At 39.9% G+C, this 18,048-nt stretch overlaps 1 protein-coding gene across 3 annotated transcripts in view; it reads right to left on the bottom strand.

Annotated features, from left to right (window-relative positions):
• Positions 1–18,048, bottom strand: part of ADAMTS14 (ADAM metallopeptidase with thrombospondin type 1 motif 14) — a 213,834-nt gene that overhangs the window by 32,820 nt on the left and 162,966 nt on the right. For all 3 annotated transcript variants that reach the window (XM_073685737.1, XM_073685738.1, XM_073685739.1), the window contains exons 12-16: positions 16,225–16,400; positions 15,439–15,572; positions 10,771–10,894; positions 5,746–5,829; positions 1,722–1,885 (exon numbers count right to left, since the gene is read on the bottom strand). In XM_073685737.1, the coding sequence (XP_073541838.1) occupies positions 1,722–1,885; positions 5,746–5,829; positions 10,771–10,894; positions 15,439–15,572; positions 16,225–16,400 (682 nt within the window). The remainder of the gene's footprint in view (positions 1–1,721; positions 1,886–5,745; positions 5,830–10,770; positions 10,895–15,438; positions 15,573–16,224; positions 16,401–18,048) is intronic.

Here is an 18,048-nt window from a genome sequence, read left to right as displayed (position 1 = left end):
GTTGTACTGTTTTACGTTCATGTATACGTAATATTAACTTTATGATTACAACTAATCACGTAAAATCCTGTTTTGATCTCATTGATGGTGAACTGACAAGTATCTACATGTAGGACTATATTTGTTCACTTTAACACTATTTACTTTGTACTTGTTTCAATTCAAAAATCTATTTTGAAAATGAAAATATTTCACCTTTCGCACAGTTAGAGACAGAGTCTGATCCCACATGTTTATATATTGGTACCTGATAGTGATTGATTTGGCTGCTTGAAAGTGTGTTGTGTAGCCAGTTGCTTTGATGCTTCTTTTTTGTAACATACATCATAACTGTTTAAAAGAACGTGGCATTTTTGTGAATTTAAAAAGCTATGGTTAAACCGAAGCAGATTTGCTTCAGGCATTTAGGAAGGACGATGTCCATACATTTGCAGCCAAATACAGGACAAGCAGCTCATGTGCCTTGCAGGTCCTAAGTGTATATTTATAATAGCAGCATTTCTGTAAACCTCAATACATTAATTAAAAATGCATAAAATGTAGAAATCACCATGAGCAAAAAAAGTCAGAGAATTTAAGTCATTGTACCTATTATTATTTCATATAGTATAGTAACGATCTGTGTTCAGGTCCTTCTGCCTCTTAAAACACTAGTGATGATATATTAAGCTTCATGCGCCAGAATTCTGCTTTAATTTGCAACAAAAATGTCTTTCACGGATTGTACTACATTTATTATGTCTTTTAGACAAATCTTTTTGTCATGCTCAACAAGAGGTCATGGCATATCAGAAAATAGTTGGAAAAGAGGACGTGGCCTAAATTGCAATCTCTTGTGCCAACACTTAGTGGACCAAAGTAAGCAAACCAGTAGATGATGCAAATTTAGACTGGACAATGTAAAGACGCACCAAATTTATCAAATATAGTAAAGTCACTATAATAAATGTAACATATTTTCCACTACTATGATATTGATGTAGGAAAGACCACGACACTCAGAAAAGAATTTATATGTATGGTCGTGTCAGCATGTCATGTTCGTTCAGGGGTACTAGTCACTTTACAAGATGGATAGTGTTTCAAGTTCATCCACACCCTGATCAAGACCTGTTAGGAACAGCATAGTAGGTGCTGTGTGAGAAGCTCTTTACACACTATCCATAGAGGTCCATTACGCTTCTCTTAACAGTCTGTGACCTTTCGCAATCTGATAAAGTGTGGTACCCCTGAACATGGCATGCTGGCACATCAATAATGGTGGTTACTATCTGGACATCAACCTACCACTGAGCACCACCATTCTCCCAGAGTGCTGACCATAACCTTCCTACTATGACATTAGTAACCTGTCCTTAGGAAAAGGTCATGAATATAAGATCAGTGGTCGTCTGACAGCCACTACCACTAGCTCCATCAGTGCCTGTATATACACAATGTATGAAGTGGAACTTTTTCATTCTAACAACACTTCATGTCGTTTAAGCAAGTATTCCATATATACGATGACACCTAATAGGAAGTGGCATTAAAATTTACAGGGCCTATGTGCAGCTTCACAGGTGGTACATATAATGTGTCCACCCATGGTTTTGTCTATCCTCTTCCCAGTATAACAAAGCAGCAGTAACAAAGTGAACAAATACAATTGAAGTGATTGCACAACTGTAGTGAAGTGATAGAATTGAACATTAACAATGATAATGTCACATTTTTCTTACCAAGACCACAATGGGCTCATGCAATGGTCCAGTGGTTTTCACATTTTTCTTTCCATCTTCAATAGTGTATTCCCACTCCAAACCCATTTCTATAAAAGTTCTTGATTTTGTATCTTTGCCTTTAACATTCAGAATGAAATTTCCACTCACTTGGCTTTTAATTGCTGTAAGAGTATCACACATAAAATTATTAACACCAACAACTTTAAATGTAAATGTACTACAGTGGCTTGTGAAAGTATTCACCCCCCTTGGCTTTTTACCTATTTTGTTACATTACAATCTGTGTTTAAATATTTTTGTAATCTGATTTGTGTGTGATGCATCAGCACTAAGTCTAAGTTGATGAAGTGAAGTGAGAAAATTATAGGCATAAATTACATTTCTGGGATCAAATAACTAAAAATTGGCATGTGCATATGTATTTACCTCCTTTGCTATAAAGCCCTTAAAAATTCTGATGCAAGCAATTATCTTCATAAGTCACATGCTTAGTGAAAGGAAGTCCACCTATGTGCATTCTAAGTGTCACATGGTCTGTCAGTATATACACACCTTTTCTGAAAGGCCACAGAGGCTGCAACACCATTAAGCAAGAGGCAATACTAACCAAACAACACCAGGAAGACCAAGGAGATCTCCAAACAAGTCAAGGGCAAAGTTGTTGAGAAGTATATGTCAGTGTTGGGTTATAAAAAAAATATCCCAAATCTCTTATGATCCCCAGGAGCATCATCAAATCCATTATCATCAAATGGAAAGAACATGGTACCACAACAAACCTGCCAAGAGAGGATCACCCACCAAAACTCTTAGCCCAGGCAAGGAGGGCATTAATCAAAGAGGCAGCACAGGTAACCCTAAAGGAGCTGCAGAGTTCCCACGCAGAGACTGGAGTATCTGTCCATACGACTACAATAAACTGTACATTCCATAGAGGTTGCCTTTATGGAAGAGTCTGCAAGAAAAGTATTTACTTACACACAAAAATTGTAAGGCTCGTTTTGAATTTGCCAAAAGAAATGTGGGAGACTCCCCAAATGTATGGAGGAAGGTGATGTGGTCAGATGAGACCAAAAGTTAACTTTTTGGCCAACAAGGTAAAAGCTACATCTGGCACCTAACCAACATAGCTCATCACCCCAAGAACACCATCCCCACCGTGAAACATGGTGGTGGTAGCATCATGCTGTGGGGATGTTTATCGGCAGCAGGGACAGGGAAAATGGTCCCAGTCGAGGGGAAGATGGATGGTGCGAAATACAGGAATATTCTTGAGCAAAACCTGTTTCAGTCTATCAGTGATTTGAGACTGGGACGGAGGTTCACCTTCCAATAAGACAATGACCCAAAGCATACTGCTAAAGCAACACTTGAGTGGTGTAAGGGAATACATGTAAATGTTTTGGAGTGGCCTAGTCAAAGCCCAGACCTTAATTCAAATCAAAATCTGTGCTCAGACTTGAACTTTGCTGTTGACCAGAGAAAACCATCTAACTTAAAGAAGCTGGAGAACTTTTACCTTGAGGAATGTGCAAAAATTCCAGTGGCAAAATGTGAAAAGCTCATAGAGACTTATACAAAGAGACTTGTAGGTGTAATTGTCGCAAAAGTAGGCTTTACAAAGTACTGACTTTAGGGGGTGAATGGTTATATGCACTGAAGTTTTCATTTATTTTGTCCTATTTGTTGTTCTCTTCACAATATAAAGAAAACCAAATGTTCACAGTCATAGGCATGTTCTTTACATGAACTGATTCAAGCCCTCAAAAAACAAAAACCCAGAAATTCCAGGTTGTGAGGTAGCAAAACACAAAAAATGGCAAGGAGGGTGAATACTTTCGCAAGACTCTGTATGTTCAACAATCTTCTGGCCTTTTCAACAAGAGCACAGATGAGCGAAGACCATACAACCAATGTGAGATCATGAAACCCAATGACTTTTTTCTTAATATTTTGCTTAAATTGAATCTTCAACTGATAACATTTCACATTTAGGTACAATGTGTGTGCTAAAGATTTTATAATGTCACTTTATAAACATCAGAGATCCATTTTACTAGCCACTACTAGACGTAAATCTTTGCTGATTTACACAGCTTTTATTTACATCACTGCTCCAGCGGGGTTTTTTTTAAGCGCTGGAGGGGTGTTTTAAATGTATGTCCCCCGGTCATATACTCACCCTCCAGCGTCTTCACTGTTTTTCGGCACCACTCTGGTCTCGCGACGCCAACTAATGAGAGCAGCTTCTGACTGACTGGAAGTCAGAAGCTACGTTACAAGCTGTCAATGCAAGTCTCATAGACTTGCATTAAAAAGTGACCTCGGTGAGGCTCCATGAAACACTGTAGCTGCCCAGCAAGTCACTTTTCGCCGGAGACCAGTGGTAGGTGAATATGAGACATGGGGGAAGGGGACTAACATTTAAAGCACCACTCCAGCTGTGCAATAAGAAAAATTCTGGAGTGGTGCTTTAACATAATGGGATACTGACTAGACTAAAATCCTATTTTATATCACAGTGCTACATTTGCCCCATTTGTTAAATAATGCCCTAATAAATACTGATTTTTCTATTTTTGTTTTTGTTCTCTTGCTAGTTTATATGTCCTCCTTTAGTCCACTTGAGTCTTGTGAAGTATGAATGATCTCACAATTTCAACTCAATAGAAAGTGGTTCTATGGCCAGCTTCAGGAGCAATCAGCGCTTGCGCTGTGGTGCCATCTATACAACTACATGGCTTACAGCACAAGTAGGCTCGGTTGTTCTCTATTGTTCTGCTATGATAGAAGCACTAGATAATGGTGCATGGGAACCCAGGGAACATAGACAACGTGAAACAATGTGCAAGACCAACCAGTTTGCTGGAAATCAGGAAAAAGGCATGAAAAACCAGCAGATAGTAGACAATAAAATTAAAATTATTAAACTGAATATGCATACAGATTTGTTAGCAATATAGGAGAGGGATGCAAAGATTTCTTTCAGTAGTAACAGAACATTCAAGTGACTTTCAGAGTAAATGGTCACGTTTTGTGAACATCAGGAATAACAATATTTCTGGTCATTATGTGACTTGTATCCTTCATTTTTAGTAGGGATTACCACTATTCTAAAAGCCACAACAGTTTCTTCCTGTGCCATTCTGCTTCTGTCTCTCTCTAGCCTCTCTCACCTATCTTCTCCATAGAGTTTTATTGGCAAAATATATAATTTGAGCCATCACTACAGACAGATTTGTAGACAGATTTGAGAAGTTGTTGAGAGTGAATGGTCAGTGCAGGAGACAATAAGTGATTGATAAGTGGTGAAACAAGCAAATTTCTTTAATAAGGATATATTACAAATTTGTTTATCTTCACTTATACTACTGATTTATATAAAAGGTATACTTTATATTAAAGGTTCGGTGCAACAACTCCTTTAAAATTAAATCTTTCAGCTCCCACTATTTTCAGTTGCAGGGTGCCAGAATTTTATTATTTAACTCTTTGGCTATATGATGACAGGCAGATGTTTGGAGTTCTGTAACAGAAAAGAGGATCTTTCACTCCATATATTATAGAATAATTGGCACAGAGTTTTGGACACCAAAAAAATGATGTTCATAGTTCTTTAAATACTATATATACTTTCTGTACATTAAAGGATGTGCAGAACACCACCATTTGAGGTATTTAAAATGACTTATGAATTAGAAATGCTAATTATTATTATTATTATTTATTATTATAGCGCCATTTATTCCATGGCGCTTTACATGTGATAGGGATATACATAGCAGAAACATTTACATAATCTTAACAAAACGAGTCAGCGACTGGTACAGGAGGAGCAAGGACCTAATACTGTTCCATCACTCCTATATTCATCCCTTAAAGAAAAAAAATTACAAAGCCAAACTTGCATTTTTAAAATCGTTGAAAACTACATAAAAACGTGATGTTCAGGAATGCAATAGTATGGCTTATGTGACTCAGCAGCTGATTTATGCTTTTCAAAGTAATTGGATCTTCTTACCGAGATTGTTGGAGGACACTTCTGTCTCTTCTATTTGTATGTGCCGGGCTCCTGCTGGAATCTCAAACATTTTTAAAACACCAGCTGCAATAAAAAATGAAGATATTGATTTTTACATAATTATACACTGCTCAAAAAAATAAAGGGAACACTCAAATAACACATCCTAGATCTGAATGAATGAAATATTCTCATTGAATACTTTGTTCTGTACAAAGTTGAATGTGCTGACAACAAAATCACACAAAAATCATCAATGGAAATCAAATTTATTAACCAATGGAGGCCTGGATTTGGAGTCACCCCCAAAATTAAAGTGGAAAAACACACTACAGGCGGATCCAACTTTGATGTAATGTCCTTAAAACAAGTCAAAATGAGGCTCAGTATTGTGTGTGGCCTCCACGTGCCTGTATGATCTCCCTACAACGCCTGGGCATGCTCCTGATGAGGTTGCGGATGGTCTCCTGTGGGATCTCCTCCCAGACTTGGACTAAAGCATCCACCAACTCCTGGACAGTCTGTGGTGCAACGTGACGTTGGTGGATGGAGCGAGACATGATGTCCCAGATGTGCTCAATCGGATTCAGGTCTGGGGAACGGGCGGGCCAGTCCATTGCTTCAATGCCTTCATCTTGCAAGAACTGCTGACACACTCCAGCCACATGAGGTCTGGCATTGTCCTGCATTAGGAGGAACTCAGGGCCAACCGCACCAGCATATGGTTTCACAAGGCGTCTGAGGATCTCATCTCGGGACCTAATGGCAGTGAGGCTACCTCTGGCGAGCACATGGAGGGCTGTGCGGCCCTCCAAAGAAATGCCACCCCACACCATTACTGACCCACTGCCAAACCGGTCATGCGGAAGGATGTTGCAGGCAGCAGATCGCTCTCCACGGCGTCTCCAGACTCTGTCACGTCTGTCACATGTGCTCAGTGTGAACCTGCTTTCATCTGTGAAGAGCACAGGGCGCCAGTGGCAACTTTGCCTATCCTGGTGTTCTGTGGCAAATGCCAAGCGTCCTGCACGGTGTTGGGCTGTGAGCACAACACCCATCTGTGGACGTCGGGCCCTCATACCACCCTCATGGAGTCGGTTTCTAACCGTTTGTGCAGACACATGCACATTTGTGGCCTGCTGGAGGTCATTTTGCAGGGCTCTGGCAGTGCTCCTCCTGTTCCTCCTTGCACAAAGGTGGAGGTAGCGGTCCTGCTGCTGGGTTGTTGCCCTCCTACGGCCCCCTCCACGCCTCCTGGTGTACTGGTCTGTCTCCTGGTAGCGCCTCCAGCCTCTGAACACTACATGTGCCATCCTGGATGAGCTGCACTACCTGAGCAACTTCTGTGGGTTGTAGAGTCCGTCTCATGCTACCACGAGTGTGAAAGCACAACCAACATTCAAAAGTGACCAGAACATCAGCCAGAAAGCATTGGTACTGAGATGTGGTCTGTGGTCCCCACCTGCAGAACCACTCCTTCATTGAGCCTGTCTTGATAATTGCCAATAATTTCCATCTATTGTCTATTCCATTTGCACAACAGCATGTGAAATTGATTGTCAATCAGTGTTGCTTCCTAAGTGGACAGTTTGATTTCACAGAAGTTTGATTTACTTGGAGTTATATTTTGTTGTTTAAGTGTTCCCTTTATTTTTTTGAGCAGTGTACATGTCTGTTATGTAGAAATATACACGGTCACAGTAAAGATTGATTACATCCCACATCAAAAACTACTACTTCTAGTATTTTGTATGCCCTCCATGATTTTTAAGGACAGGACTTTTAGGCAAGGAATGAAGAAGTTAACTACATAGTGTAACACCTATCTTTTTCCATTCTTCAAGAACGACCTCTTTTAGAGCTTGGATGCTGGATGGAGAGTGATGACAACTTGTCACTTCAGAATTCCTCATAGGTGTTTGGTAGGATTCAGATTAGGAGACATAGTTGGCCACTGATTCACTTTCGCCCTTTTCTTCTTCAGAAATGCAACACATGTATGTTTTGGACCATGTTGCAAAAGTTCACATCTAACGAGGGCACAGAGTGATGGTAGCATCTGTTCCTCTTTCAATATATAGCAATACATCTGTGAATTCATAATAGCATCAATGGAATGTAACTCTCCAACTGCAGGAGCAATCATGCAGCCGCACACAAGGACACTGTAACCACCGTGTTGCATTTCTGAAGATGAAAAGGGTGAAAGTGATTCAGTGGCCAAGTATGTCTACTGATCTGAACCCAACCGAACACCTATGGGGAATTCTGAAGAGACAAGTTGAGAATCACTCTCCATCCAGCATCCAGACTCTAGAAGAGGTTGTTCTTGAAGAATGGAAAAAAATAGATGGTGCAATATGTTGCTAACTTGTTCTTTCCATGCCTAGAAGACTTGGTGCTGTCCTTAAAAATCATGGAGGTCATACAAAATGCTATACTAGTTCTGAGGATTTTGTAATGAAAGTTATATTATTAACCTGACTTTCATGTTATGGGTTAAAAAAATGTTCTATCAAATTCAGTATTGTCAATTTTTTGGAAATTATTCTTGTATACATTGAGATATTGATTAAAATCACTCATTTACGCTGAGCACTGTATATATATGCACTGTATATATATGCACTGTATATACAGTACAGACCAAAAGTTTGGACACACCTTCTCATTTAAAGATTTTTCTGTATTTTCATGACTATGAAAATTGTACATTCACACTGAAGACATCAAAACTATGAATTAACACATGTGGAATTGTATACTTAACAAAAAAGTGTGAAACAAATGAAAATATGTCTTATATTCTAGGTTCTTCAAAGTAGCCACCTTTTGCTTTGATGGCCGCTTTGCACACTCTTGGCATTCTCTTGATGAGCTTCAAGAGGTAGTCACCGGAAATGGTCTTCCAACAATCTTGAAGGAGTTCCCAGAGATGCTTAGCACTTGTTGGCCCTTTTGCCTTCACTCTGCGGTCCAGCTCACCCCAAACCATCTCGGTTGGGTTCTGGTCTGGTGACTGTGGAGGCCAGGTCATCTGGCGTAGCACCCCATCACTCTCGTTCTTGGTCAAATAGCCCTTACACAGCCTGGAGGTGTGTTTGGGGTCATTGTCCTGTTGAAAAATAAATGATGGTCCAACTAAACGCAAACCGGATGGAATAGCATGCCGCTGCAAGATGCTGTGGTAGCCATGCAGGTTCAGTATGCCTTCAATTTTGAATAAATCCCCAACAGTGTTACCAGCAAAGCACCCCACACCATCACTCCTCTTCCTCCATGCTTCACGGTGGGAACCAGGCATGTAGAGTCCATCCGTTCACCTTTTCTGCGTCGCACAGAGACACAGTGGTTGGAACCAAAGATCTCAAATTTGGGCTCATCAGACCAAAGCACAGATTTCCACTGGTCTAATGTCCATTCCTTGTGTTCTTTAGCCCAAACAAGTCTCTTCTGCTTGTTGCCTGTCCTTAGCAGTGGTTTCCTAGCAGCTATTTTACCATGAAGGCCTGCTGCACAAAGTCTCCTCTTAACAGTTGTTGTAGAGATGTGTCTGCTGCTAGAACTCTGTGTCGCATTGACCTGGTCTCTAATCTGAGCTGCTGTTAACCTGCGATTTCTGAGGCTGGTGACGCAGATAAACTTATCCTCAGAAGCACAGGTGACTCTTGGTCTTCCTTTCCTGGGGCGGTCCTCATGTGAGCGAGTTTCTTTGTAGCGCTTGATGGTTTTTGCAACTGCACTTGGGGACACTTTCAAAGTTTGCCCAATTTTTCGCATGACTGACCTTCATTTCTTAAAGTAATGATGGCCACTCATTTTTCTTTACTTAGCTGCTTTTTTCTTGCCATAATACAAATTCTAACAGTCTATTCAGTAGGACTATCAGCTGTGTATCCACCAGACTTCTACACAACACAACTGATGGTCCCAACCCCATTTATAAGGCAAGAAATCCCACTTATTAAACCTGACAGGGCACACCTGTGAAGTGAAAACCATTTCCAGTGACTACCTCTTGAAGCTCATCAAGAGAATTCCAAGAGTGTGCAAAGCAGTCATCAAAGCAAAAGGTGGCTACTTTGAGGAACCTAGAATATAAGACATATTTTCAGTTGTTTCACACTTTTTTGTTAAGTATATAATTCCACATGTGTTAATTCATAGTTTTGATTCCTTCAGTGTGAATGCACAATTTTCATAGTCATGAAAATACAGAAAAATCTTTAAATGAGGTGTGTCCAAACTTTTGGTCTGCACTGTATATATATAAAAAGGTATATCAGAAGGCAGCACTCCAAATATTGTTTTAGAAAAAAATGGACTTTATTGAGCCCAACAGCTCAATAAAGTCCATTTTTTTCTAAAAAATTATTTGGAGTGCTGCCTTCTGATATACCTTTTTGATATGCAGCAGTTTGGACAGACTGCCTGGAGGCCTGGCACCCATTAGTGAGTAATTGTCAAATGGTGCTGTCTTCAATATATATATATATATATATATATATATATATATATATATATATATATATATATATATATATATATATATATATAGTAGCCACAGAGACTTAACATAATGTAAACTACAAAGCCCAATACAGTGCGAGCCAGAGAACCCAATATTGTAGTCACCATATAACCTCAATTGCCAGCAACATAGAACCAGAAGCATTGTGTCTCAGCACTGTGTAAAATATGGTAATGTCACCCAAAATTCAATGCTGCAGAATTTAATGGTGCTATATAAGCGAGTAAAATAAATAAACAAACTTATCAGGGGCGGACACAGACAGAAGAGACCCCTGTGCAAGAACAATACTGTATATGGGCCCACTGCAGTCCAATAGCTCAGCATAATGCACAATTCTACCAGCTTTCAGGTGGTAATGGGTTCCCTACCTCTTGGGCCCCTGCTGCACCACTGGTATGCCCACCCCTGAAATGAGTCATTTTTAGCTCCATGTACCCATACAATCTGCCTTTACAAACACCTGACAGAAAACTACTGATACATTTGCTTACCAGGCTGCTTTGGTGATTTGACTAATGTTCCCTTCACAGTACGACAATGAGAATTATCACCTCCACAAACCCCACACTTATCATCTTCTTTCAGCGAGCCAATTTCCTTGTCACATCCGAAGTGCTGTAACATAAAGCAACAAGACAAGAGCCCTCTGTTAGCCGAATCCGGTGAGATAAGGGATAAGTATCACAGAACCTGTGTAACGAGACTCGAAGGAAACGACTTTATTTCACCTTACCTGTTCCGCAGAAACATAAAAAGAACTTTTTTCATGTTGCTTCTCGTTAGTAAGTCAGTAAAAGCACAGAAACAAAAACCAGTGAAACTGAGAAAGGAGAGAAATGTATCTATCGTGTAGGAAAAATAACAAGCACTGAAGATAACACTAGCTTGTCTATGAATAGATACACGTGCCCAAACTAAAAAGTGCCCCTGTTTTAGCAGTCCATATCCGAATAAATGAAGAAATAAAGTGACTCTACATGTTAATAAGACGTTCATTCAGATGACAAATAATTAATTCGGATGCTATGTCACTTCCATCCATACACAAGAAGAAACCATGAGTTAAATGAAACAATAGCCTGTAATTATTATTTTCAATTGTTTATATAACATTTCCTTAGCCATCATTATAGATGAATAGTTCCCATAGGGACTTTCCATTGAGATACATACTAGGACTCTATAGTGCCTGCAGGGAGAGGTCACATCAGGACACATGCATGAATATAGTAGATGTGAATGTTTAGCAGCTATCATTCTCCACTAATGGCCGCTTTATAGTAAATGCCAGAAAACAGATTCCCCAATTATATAACAAGTGATGTGACTTCAAGACTTGTGTGTGAGAGAGGAATAAAGAACAGCTCCGTCAACAAGTGGAAAATCTCATGTTCATGATTCTTAGGACTTAGTGGATATTAAGAATACTTCCTTAGGAAATCTATTTTTGTTATCGAGTTGTATACTTCAGGTAGGGGTAAACCTGATGGAGTCTGACACCCTAAGAAATGAGTAGTGACTTGGGTCCTGTCACACTTAAGGGAGTTGTACTATATAGAAAATAAATGTTTTTAAGACATGGATACGCTTAAAATATAAAAAATGGCAAACTCAAAGAGCGAGATGTATTCCAGCTCACCGGGTGTAGGTTGGCTTAATCCAAGGCATGGACTATGGTCCTGTGCAGCATTCCAATGAAAATCAAAAAATATATCTTTAGTCCAGCCACATAGATAAAGCATAAAATATTCAATATGGAAAATTTTATGCTTTTTTCATGTGGTGGCTGGACACAAGATGCATTTTTGGATGGCATACTCACCTTCAAGTGCCATTGTGAATTCAGTGCAGGCAATTCCAAAGGTGTACATTGGCTCCAGAAGCAATGGCTGCTTTGTTCAGAACTGTAAGGGTGCTTTCACATTGTGTTCCGTCACCTGTTTGGTGGCACATCGGGGGTTACATCTGAACTCCCCTGCAAAACGGGATTTGGACGTAAGCACCAACAGGGCCATAGACTATAATGGTGATGGCAGAGCGAATGTGCGCTCTGCTGTTCATCATTTTAGGGCATATACGCCTACTGGTGGCAGACACTCAGATTAAGTTTATTACGTCTGAGTTTGCACCTCCAGTAGGCGGAGTACACACTCAAAGTCTATGGCCCCGTCGGCTCATATATTTGAATCCCGCTTTGCAGGGTTTCAGACGTAAGCCTCGACAGGGCCACCGAATGAGTGCTGGAACGCAATGCGAAAGCATCCTAAGGACTGGTGAAGCCTGTGATTGGCTACAGCAGTCAGGTAAGTATGTTTCTCTGATGATGCTCTCCACTATTCATCTGACCGCTGCAGTCAGTTACAGGCTGCAGTGATCCTTACACTTCAGAACAGAGCAGGCATTGCTTCTGGAGTTGAAACACACACCTGAAGAAGTCTTTGCTGGATCTGCTAGGGGGCTAGAAGGTGAGCATGCCACTGTTTTTTACCTTTCAGTGCATCATGCCCTTAAAAAAATTTTTTCTACATCAGACAATCCCTTTAATGTTATTTGCGTCAAGCTGAACTGAGGCAATGGTTTGACATGAAGGGAATCTGCCAGTGAGATCAACTCTCCTAAGATGTCTATTTGGGCATGCAGGTCATAGGAAGCTGAATAAAATGATACTTTGTATCTGATGTCTTATTCCAGAGAAATACACTATTTCTTAAATATAAATGAGCTGTTAAGCTCTGTGGGCCTGATACTGATCTCCCTGAGAATCTGCCTCTAGAGATCACCTTAAATGTATGAGATATGTAATCACTAACAGTCCGCTCTCCTGATCTACATGTCTTACACCTTTCATTTAAAATAAGCTCTCGAAGCAGTTTTTCCGGGAGCTCTATGTACGGCCAATAGATCTTAACAGCTCATTTGCATATTAACACGGATATTAATAATAAAACACGTATATCTCTGAAGAAAGGCATCAGATTGCAGATATCAAGGTGCAATTTTTTTTCAACTTTCCATGACATGCATACCCATATAGACGGCTTAGGAGGGTTGACCCTACTGACAGTTTCCCTTCAAAGCACTCATACACATTGAACTAAAGTTGGCTGAACCCAAATATCAGCAGGATCGGCCAACAGTCTAATGTTTAAAGTGGTCTCCTGATTCTGTGAATTTCAGCTGCTGATTCTTTTGTTCTCAGTGGAAACTCCCCTGGCTCTCTCATAGAGAACATAGTAGGGCTCGGCAGAGCATTCCTGTTTATGGGGAATATAGGAGACAGACATGGCAGCCAAACAATTATTTGGCTGACAGTTATCTAATGTTTATGAAGTCTTAACAGTTCGGATAGCACATTTTTAAATTGTATTTAATACAGAACAATTCCCTCATGTCTGCATTGATGTTCTCAGAGATTACTTTGACCACTAGCAATAAGATATGTCAAATATTTATTAGGATAATCTCAGATGACTGCATTACTGTTTATAGGGGACACTCTCAGGCAGCAACATTATTTTTGGGGGGCCTATCTGGTGGCTGCACTTTGTAAAAGGACATTGGCATTTCTACGTTTATTGGGACATTATCTGACATCTGTACTTTTTTAAGGGTGGAACTCTTTGTATGGACTTGTGTGTAGGGCTTCTGTATACTACATGTTTACGCTTTCTTTATTCTCTTTGGAAAGGTTGGTCAGTTTTTTTGTAGTATATTATTGGAGGTGGTGACTGCCATCATATTTGGCTGAGCAGTCCTCACATCAGCCTGAGGCTGTTTTTAATTAGTGCTGGATCTTGTCTGCCCTTTAAATATGTAGGCTTTTAGTCCGGGAGAGGCATGTTTGATAAATATTAGGTTTAGGGTCCCATCAAAGAAAGGTACCTTCATTTTATAAGTATATTCTACATAGTAGTAATGAAGTCTAAATTTCCTATATTTAATGTTTGCATACATTTTACCGAGTGCTGCTGTATTCTTTTGTTTGCATAGGGTCTCTGTGTCTGGACTGAACATAGGGTCGCTGCTGAGCTTCCTGTTTTTAGACAGGGCTAAAGGTGGCCATACAGCTTAGATAACTGACAGCAAGTCACTGGTTCTGATGACAGTGTCTCTGGTGACTTCCCTAAAATACATGAAGACTCAGATAAGCATTCATGTGTTTTCAGTGGGGAAATGTAATTAAGCCGCCGCCAGAACAAAAAAAAAGCAGGCGTTTAATTCAACAAGCACAGTCCTCCTCTCTCTGTCATAAGTTGGAGGACTGTTGGGAGGCCCATATACATGAGATGGTTGCGGGTCCTGCTAAAATGAGATGGTTTAGCCAACTTTTCTCCAATGTGTAGAGGCCTCTAATGTAGGTAGGAAAAGAAAGGAATAGAAAAATGGAAGGCAGGAATAAAATGTAAAAAAAAAAATGTAAGTAAGGAGAGAGATGGCACAGATGTTGTTGCACATATGGTTATTCCTTGGCATTTTTAAGCCAAGCAGTGCAGGCGGAAGTGCGGGGTCACACAAATATAACTTCTAAGTGATGTGTGAGTTTTTGAATATATGCTATGCTTATATAAAGCAGTTGTCATTCTTTAAGGGATGAACAAACGCTTGGGCTTGGATGCTTTTAAGGTATAATCCATTGCTTTGTACATATACAGTTAAATATAATGTCTGACACTGAAAAAGAGTTCACCACATTAGACAACCCTTTAGCTATAGTTATAGTATTTAAGATTGAAGGTAGACATAAGTCCATCAAGTTCAACCTATAGCCTAATCCTGATTTGTTATAAAATGTTCCTTGAAAATAAACTGCTCACAAAGTGACCCCCTGCTTGCACCCCCTTAAATCAACTTAATTCTGTGGAGAAACCTGGTAGTAAATATTCAATTTCTCTGCAGTGCCAACACAGGGGAAGTTAAGCATTACATCATGTGTATTCAATCAATGGATTGTCTGTGTAATCCAGGACAGGACTGGTCCTCCAGAGTGAGGGGTGCTCTTTGTTTGTGCTCTCTATTCTAGCTAAGATATGAGGATCCCGGATAGAAGGCCCCTGTATTAATTCAGAGATTCCAATAGGGTATATGAAAATGGGGATCTATACTGGTTGAATCCTAATGCAGATATTATAGATGATTTAGTTATGAGGCTGAGCACTCACCACACAATCTCCTCTAGCGCAAACGCTATAAGGGTCTTTGTAGCTACAACGAGTACCATCATGAACCACCTGATTCATGAAAACCACATCTGTCGTTTCCTTAGACTGGCATATAAGCTCACATTTCTGTGCATCTGTAGAAAAGCAACAATATATTCTGTTAAATTGTGGGAAGAAATACACACATTTAACACTGTACCATGTAAAACTCTTAGGCTGAAAGCTAAGTTGTGATTGTCCCTAAATTTTCTGACTTCAATAGATTGTCAATAATATACACCTCCACAATATACACATCTTAAAAGGTTGTTCTCTATGAAGGAACGCACTGCTCCACAGCTTCCCGCTTGCCGGGGGTTAGTGCACTCCTGATGCTCCAATGCTTAATGCAATAGCTGCTTTGCCTCTGCAACACTGGAGGAGTGCAGGGGCATCAAAACTGGTGGGATGAAGTGATCCAGTCAGCTTCAGAGCAGCACTTACAAGCTCAATTAGAAAGGATTTGCAAGCACTGTGCTACTCGTCTAGGAATCCGGCTACCTTTGATAGACTGCAGCAGTGGCCGGTAACCAAGGCAACAAGTTGTGCTCAATAAAATTAAAATCCTTGAGAATGGAGAGGATTTTTAATAAGAGGTAAATTGAAAAATTCATGGATTTTACAAACACTCTGCAATTTTACCCATTTATGATAATGAAAAATACCCTTAAATAAGAGAAAATGATTGCATTACAAATAATCCTTTCAATTATGAAACAATGACATGAACTTTTGAAGTTGTTTTACCATCATGATGTTCATAGGGAAGCCAAGTATGCTTGGTGTTTTGGTGTGTGTAGTATGAGTTTCGCTGTGAGCACTGCTGAGCCCGGAAATCCTCAAATGGTCCTCGACATTCTTCAGTGTTGCACATCTGATATTCATAAGTAGGACCCGGACAGTCACGACCTCCATAAACTGGTCTTCAAAACAAAACATTACATTTTAGTGGCCCTGGGCTACATTTTGTTGAATATCTTTCTCACAAACAGTACAGTGCCCTTAATTCTAAAGAGCCAGGTGCTTTTGCACTTAGATGTTTTTATAATGTTTATATTCTTTATTAATCTTTTTTTATCATTGTTTTGTGTGTGGTTTTAAACAAAGTAGCAGAGATAATCAAATCACTTCCCATAACCCTTGTCCACGGCCAAAGAGCTCTGACCTGGACCGTGGACCAAGTTTGTGTGAAGCGATCCACTCATCAGTACAGAGTACCTCACTGACACTAGGTATATACAGTAGCTATGCCAATGCCTAATTTATAGTCTACATACAGTGGATATACAAAGTCTATGCCAGGTGTTTGTCATGTAAAACAAATCACACCAAGAAGAATCATTTCAGAACTTTATCCACCTTTAATGTTATCTATAACTTGTAGCAATCCAAACAAAGACAAGCTAAAATCATTTTGAAGCTGGGAGGAGGTAAAATAATATGGATTCGTACAGTGGTTTGATTAACTCTATACAAAGTTGAATTCTACTAGGATTTTCCTGACATTTCCTTAGTTGCATTTTACAGCAAAAGCCATGCTCCATAAACAGCTTACAACTCAAAATGGATATCTTTGTTGAAAGGTAACAGTCAGAAGAAGGGTACAAACAATTTCCAAGGCATATATATATTTGTATGTATCTGTATATATATATATATATATATATATATATATATATATATATATACAGTGGGGAAAATATGTATTTGATACACTGCCGATTTTGCAAGTTTTCCCACTTACAAAGAATGGAGAGGTCTGTAATTTTTATTGTAGGTACACTTCAACTGTGAGAGTCAGAATCTTTAAATAATCCAGAAAATCACATTGTATGATTTTTACATAATTAATTTGCATTTTATTGTATGAAATAAGTATTTGATGCAATAGAAAAACAGAACTTAATATTTGGTACAGAAACTTTGGTTTGCAATTACAGAGGTCAGACGTTTCGTGTAGTTATTGACCAAGTTTGCACACACTGCAGCCGGGAGTTTGGCCCACTCCAGATCTTTCAGGTTTCGGGGCTGTCACAGGGCAACATTGCGTTTTCGCTCCCTCCAAAGATGTTCTATTGGGTTCTGGTCTGGAGACTGCCAAGGCCACTCCAGGACCTTGAAATGCTTATTATGGAGCCACTCCTTTCTTGCCCTGACTGTGTGTTTCGGATCATTGTCATGCTGGAAGACCCAGCCATGACCCATCTTCAATGCTCTTACTGAGGGAAGGAGGTTGTTGGCCAAAATCTTGTGATACATGACACCATCCATTCTCCCTTCAATACGGTGCAGTCGTCCTGTCCCCTTTGCAGAAAAGCACCCTCAAAGAATGATATTTCTCCCACCATGCTTCACCATTGGGACGGTGTTCTTGGGGTTGTACTAATCCTTCTTCTTCCTCCAAACACGGCGAGTGGATTTGATACCAAAAAGTTCTATTTTGGTCTCATCTGACCACATGACCTTCTCCCATGCCTCCTCTGGATCATCCGGATGGTCACTGGCAAACTTGAAACGGGCCTGAACGTATGATGCGGGAGCAGGGGGACCTTGAATACCCTGCAGGATTTT

This window comes from Phyllobates terribilis, unplaced genomic scaffold (genome assembly GCF_046119375.1).
Source record: "Phyllobates terribilis strain yellow unplaced genomic scaffold, ASM4611937v1 Scaffold_5__5_contigs__length_657084704, whole genome shotgun sequence".
Taxonomy (NCBI): Eukaryota; Metazoa; Chordata; class Amphibia; order Anura; family Dendrobatidae; genus Phyllobates; species Phyllobates terribilis.
Note: the sequence above shows the minus strand (reverse complement) of the source record. Positions and strands in the feature narration are given on the sequence as shown.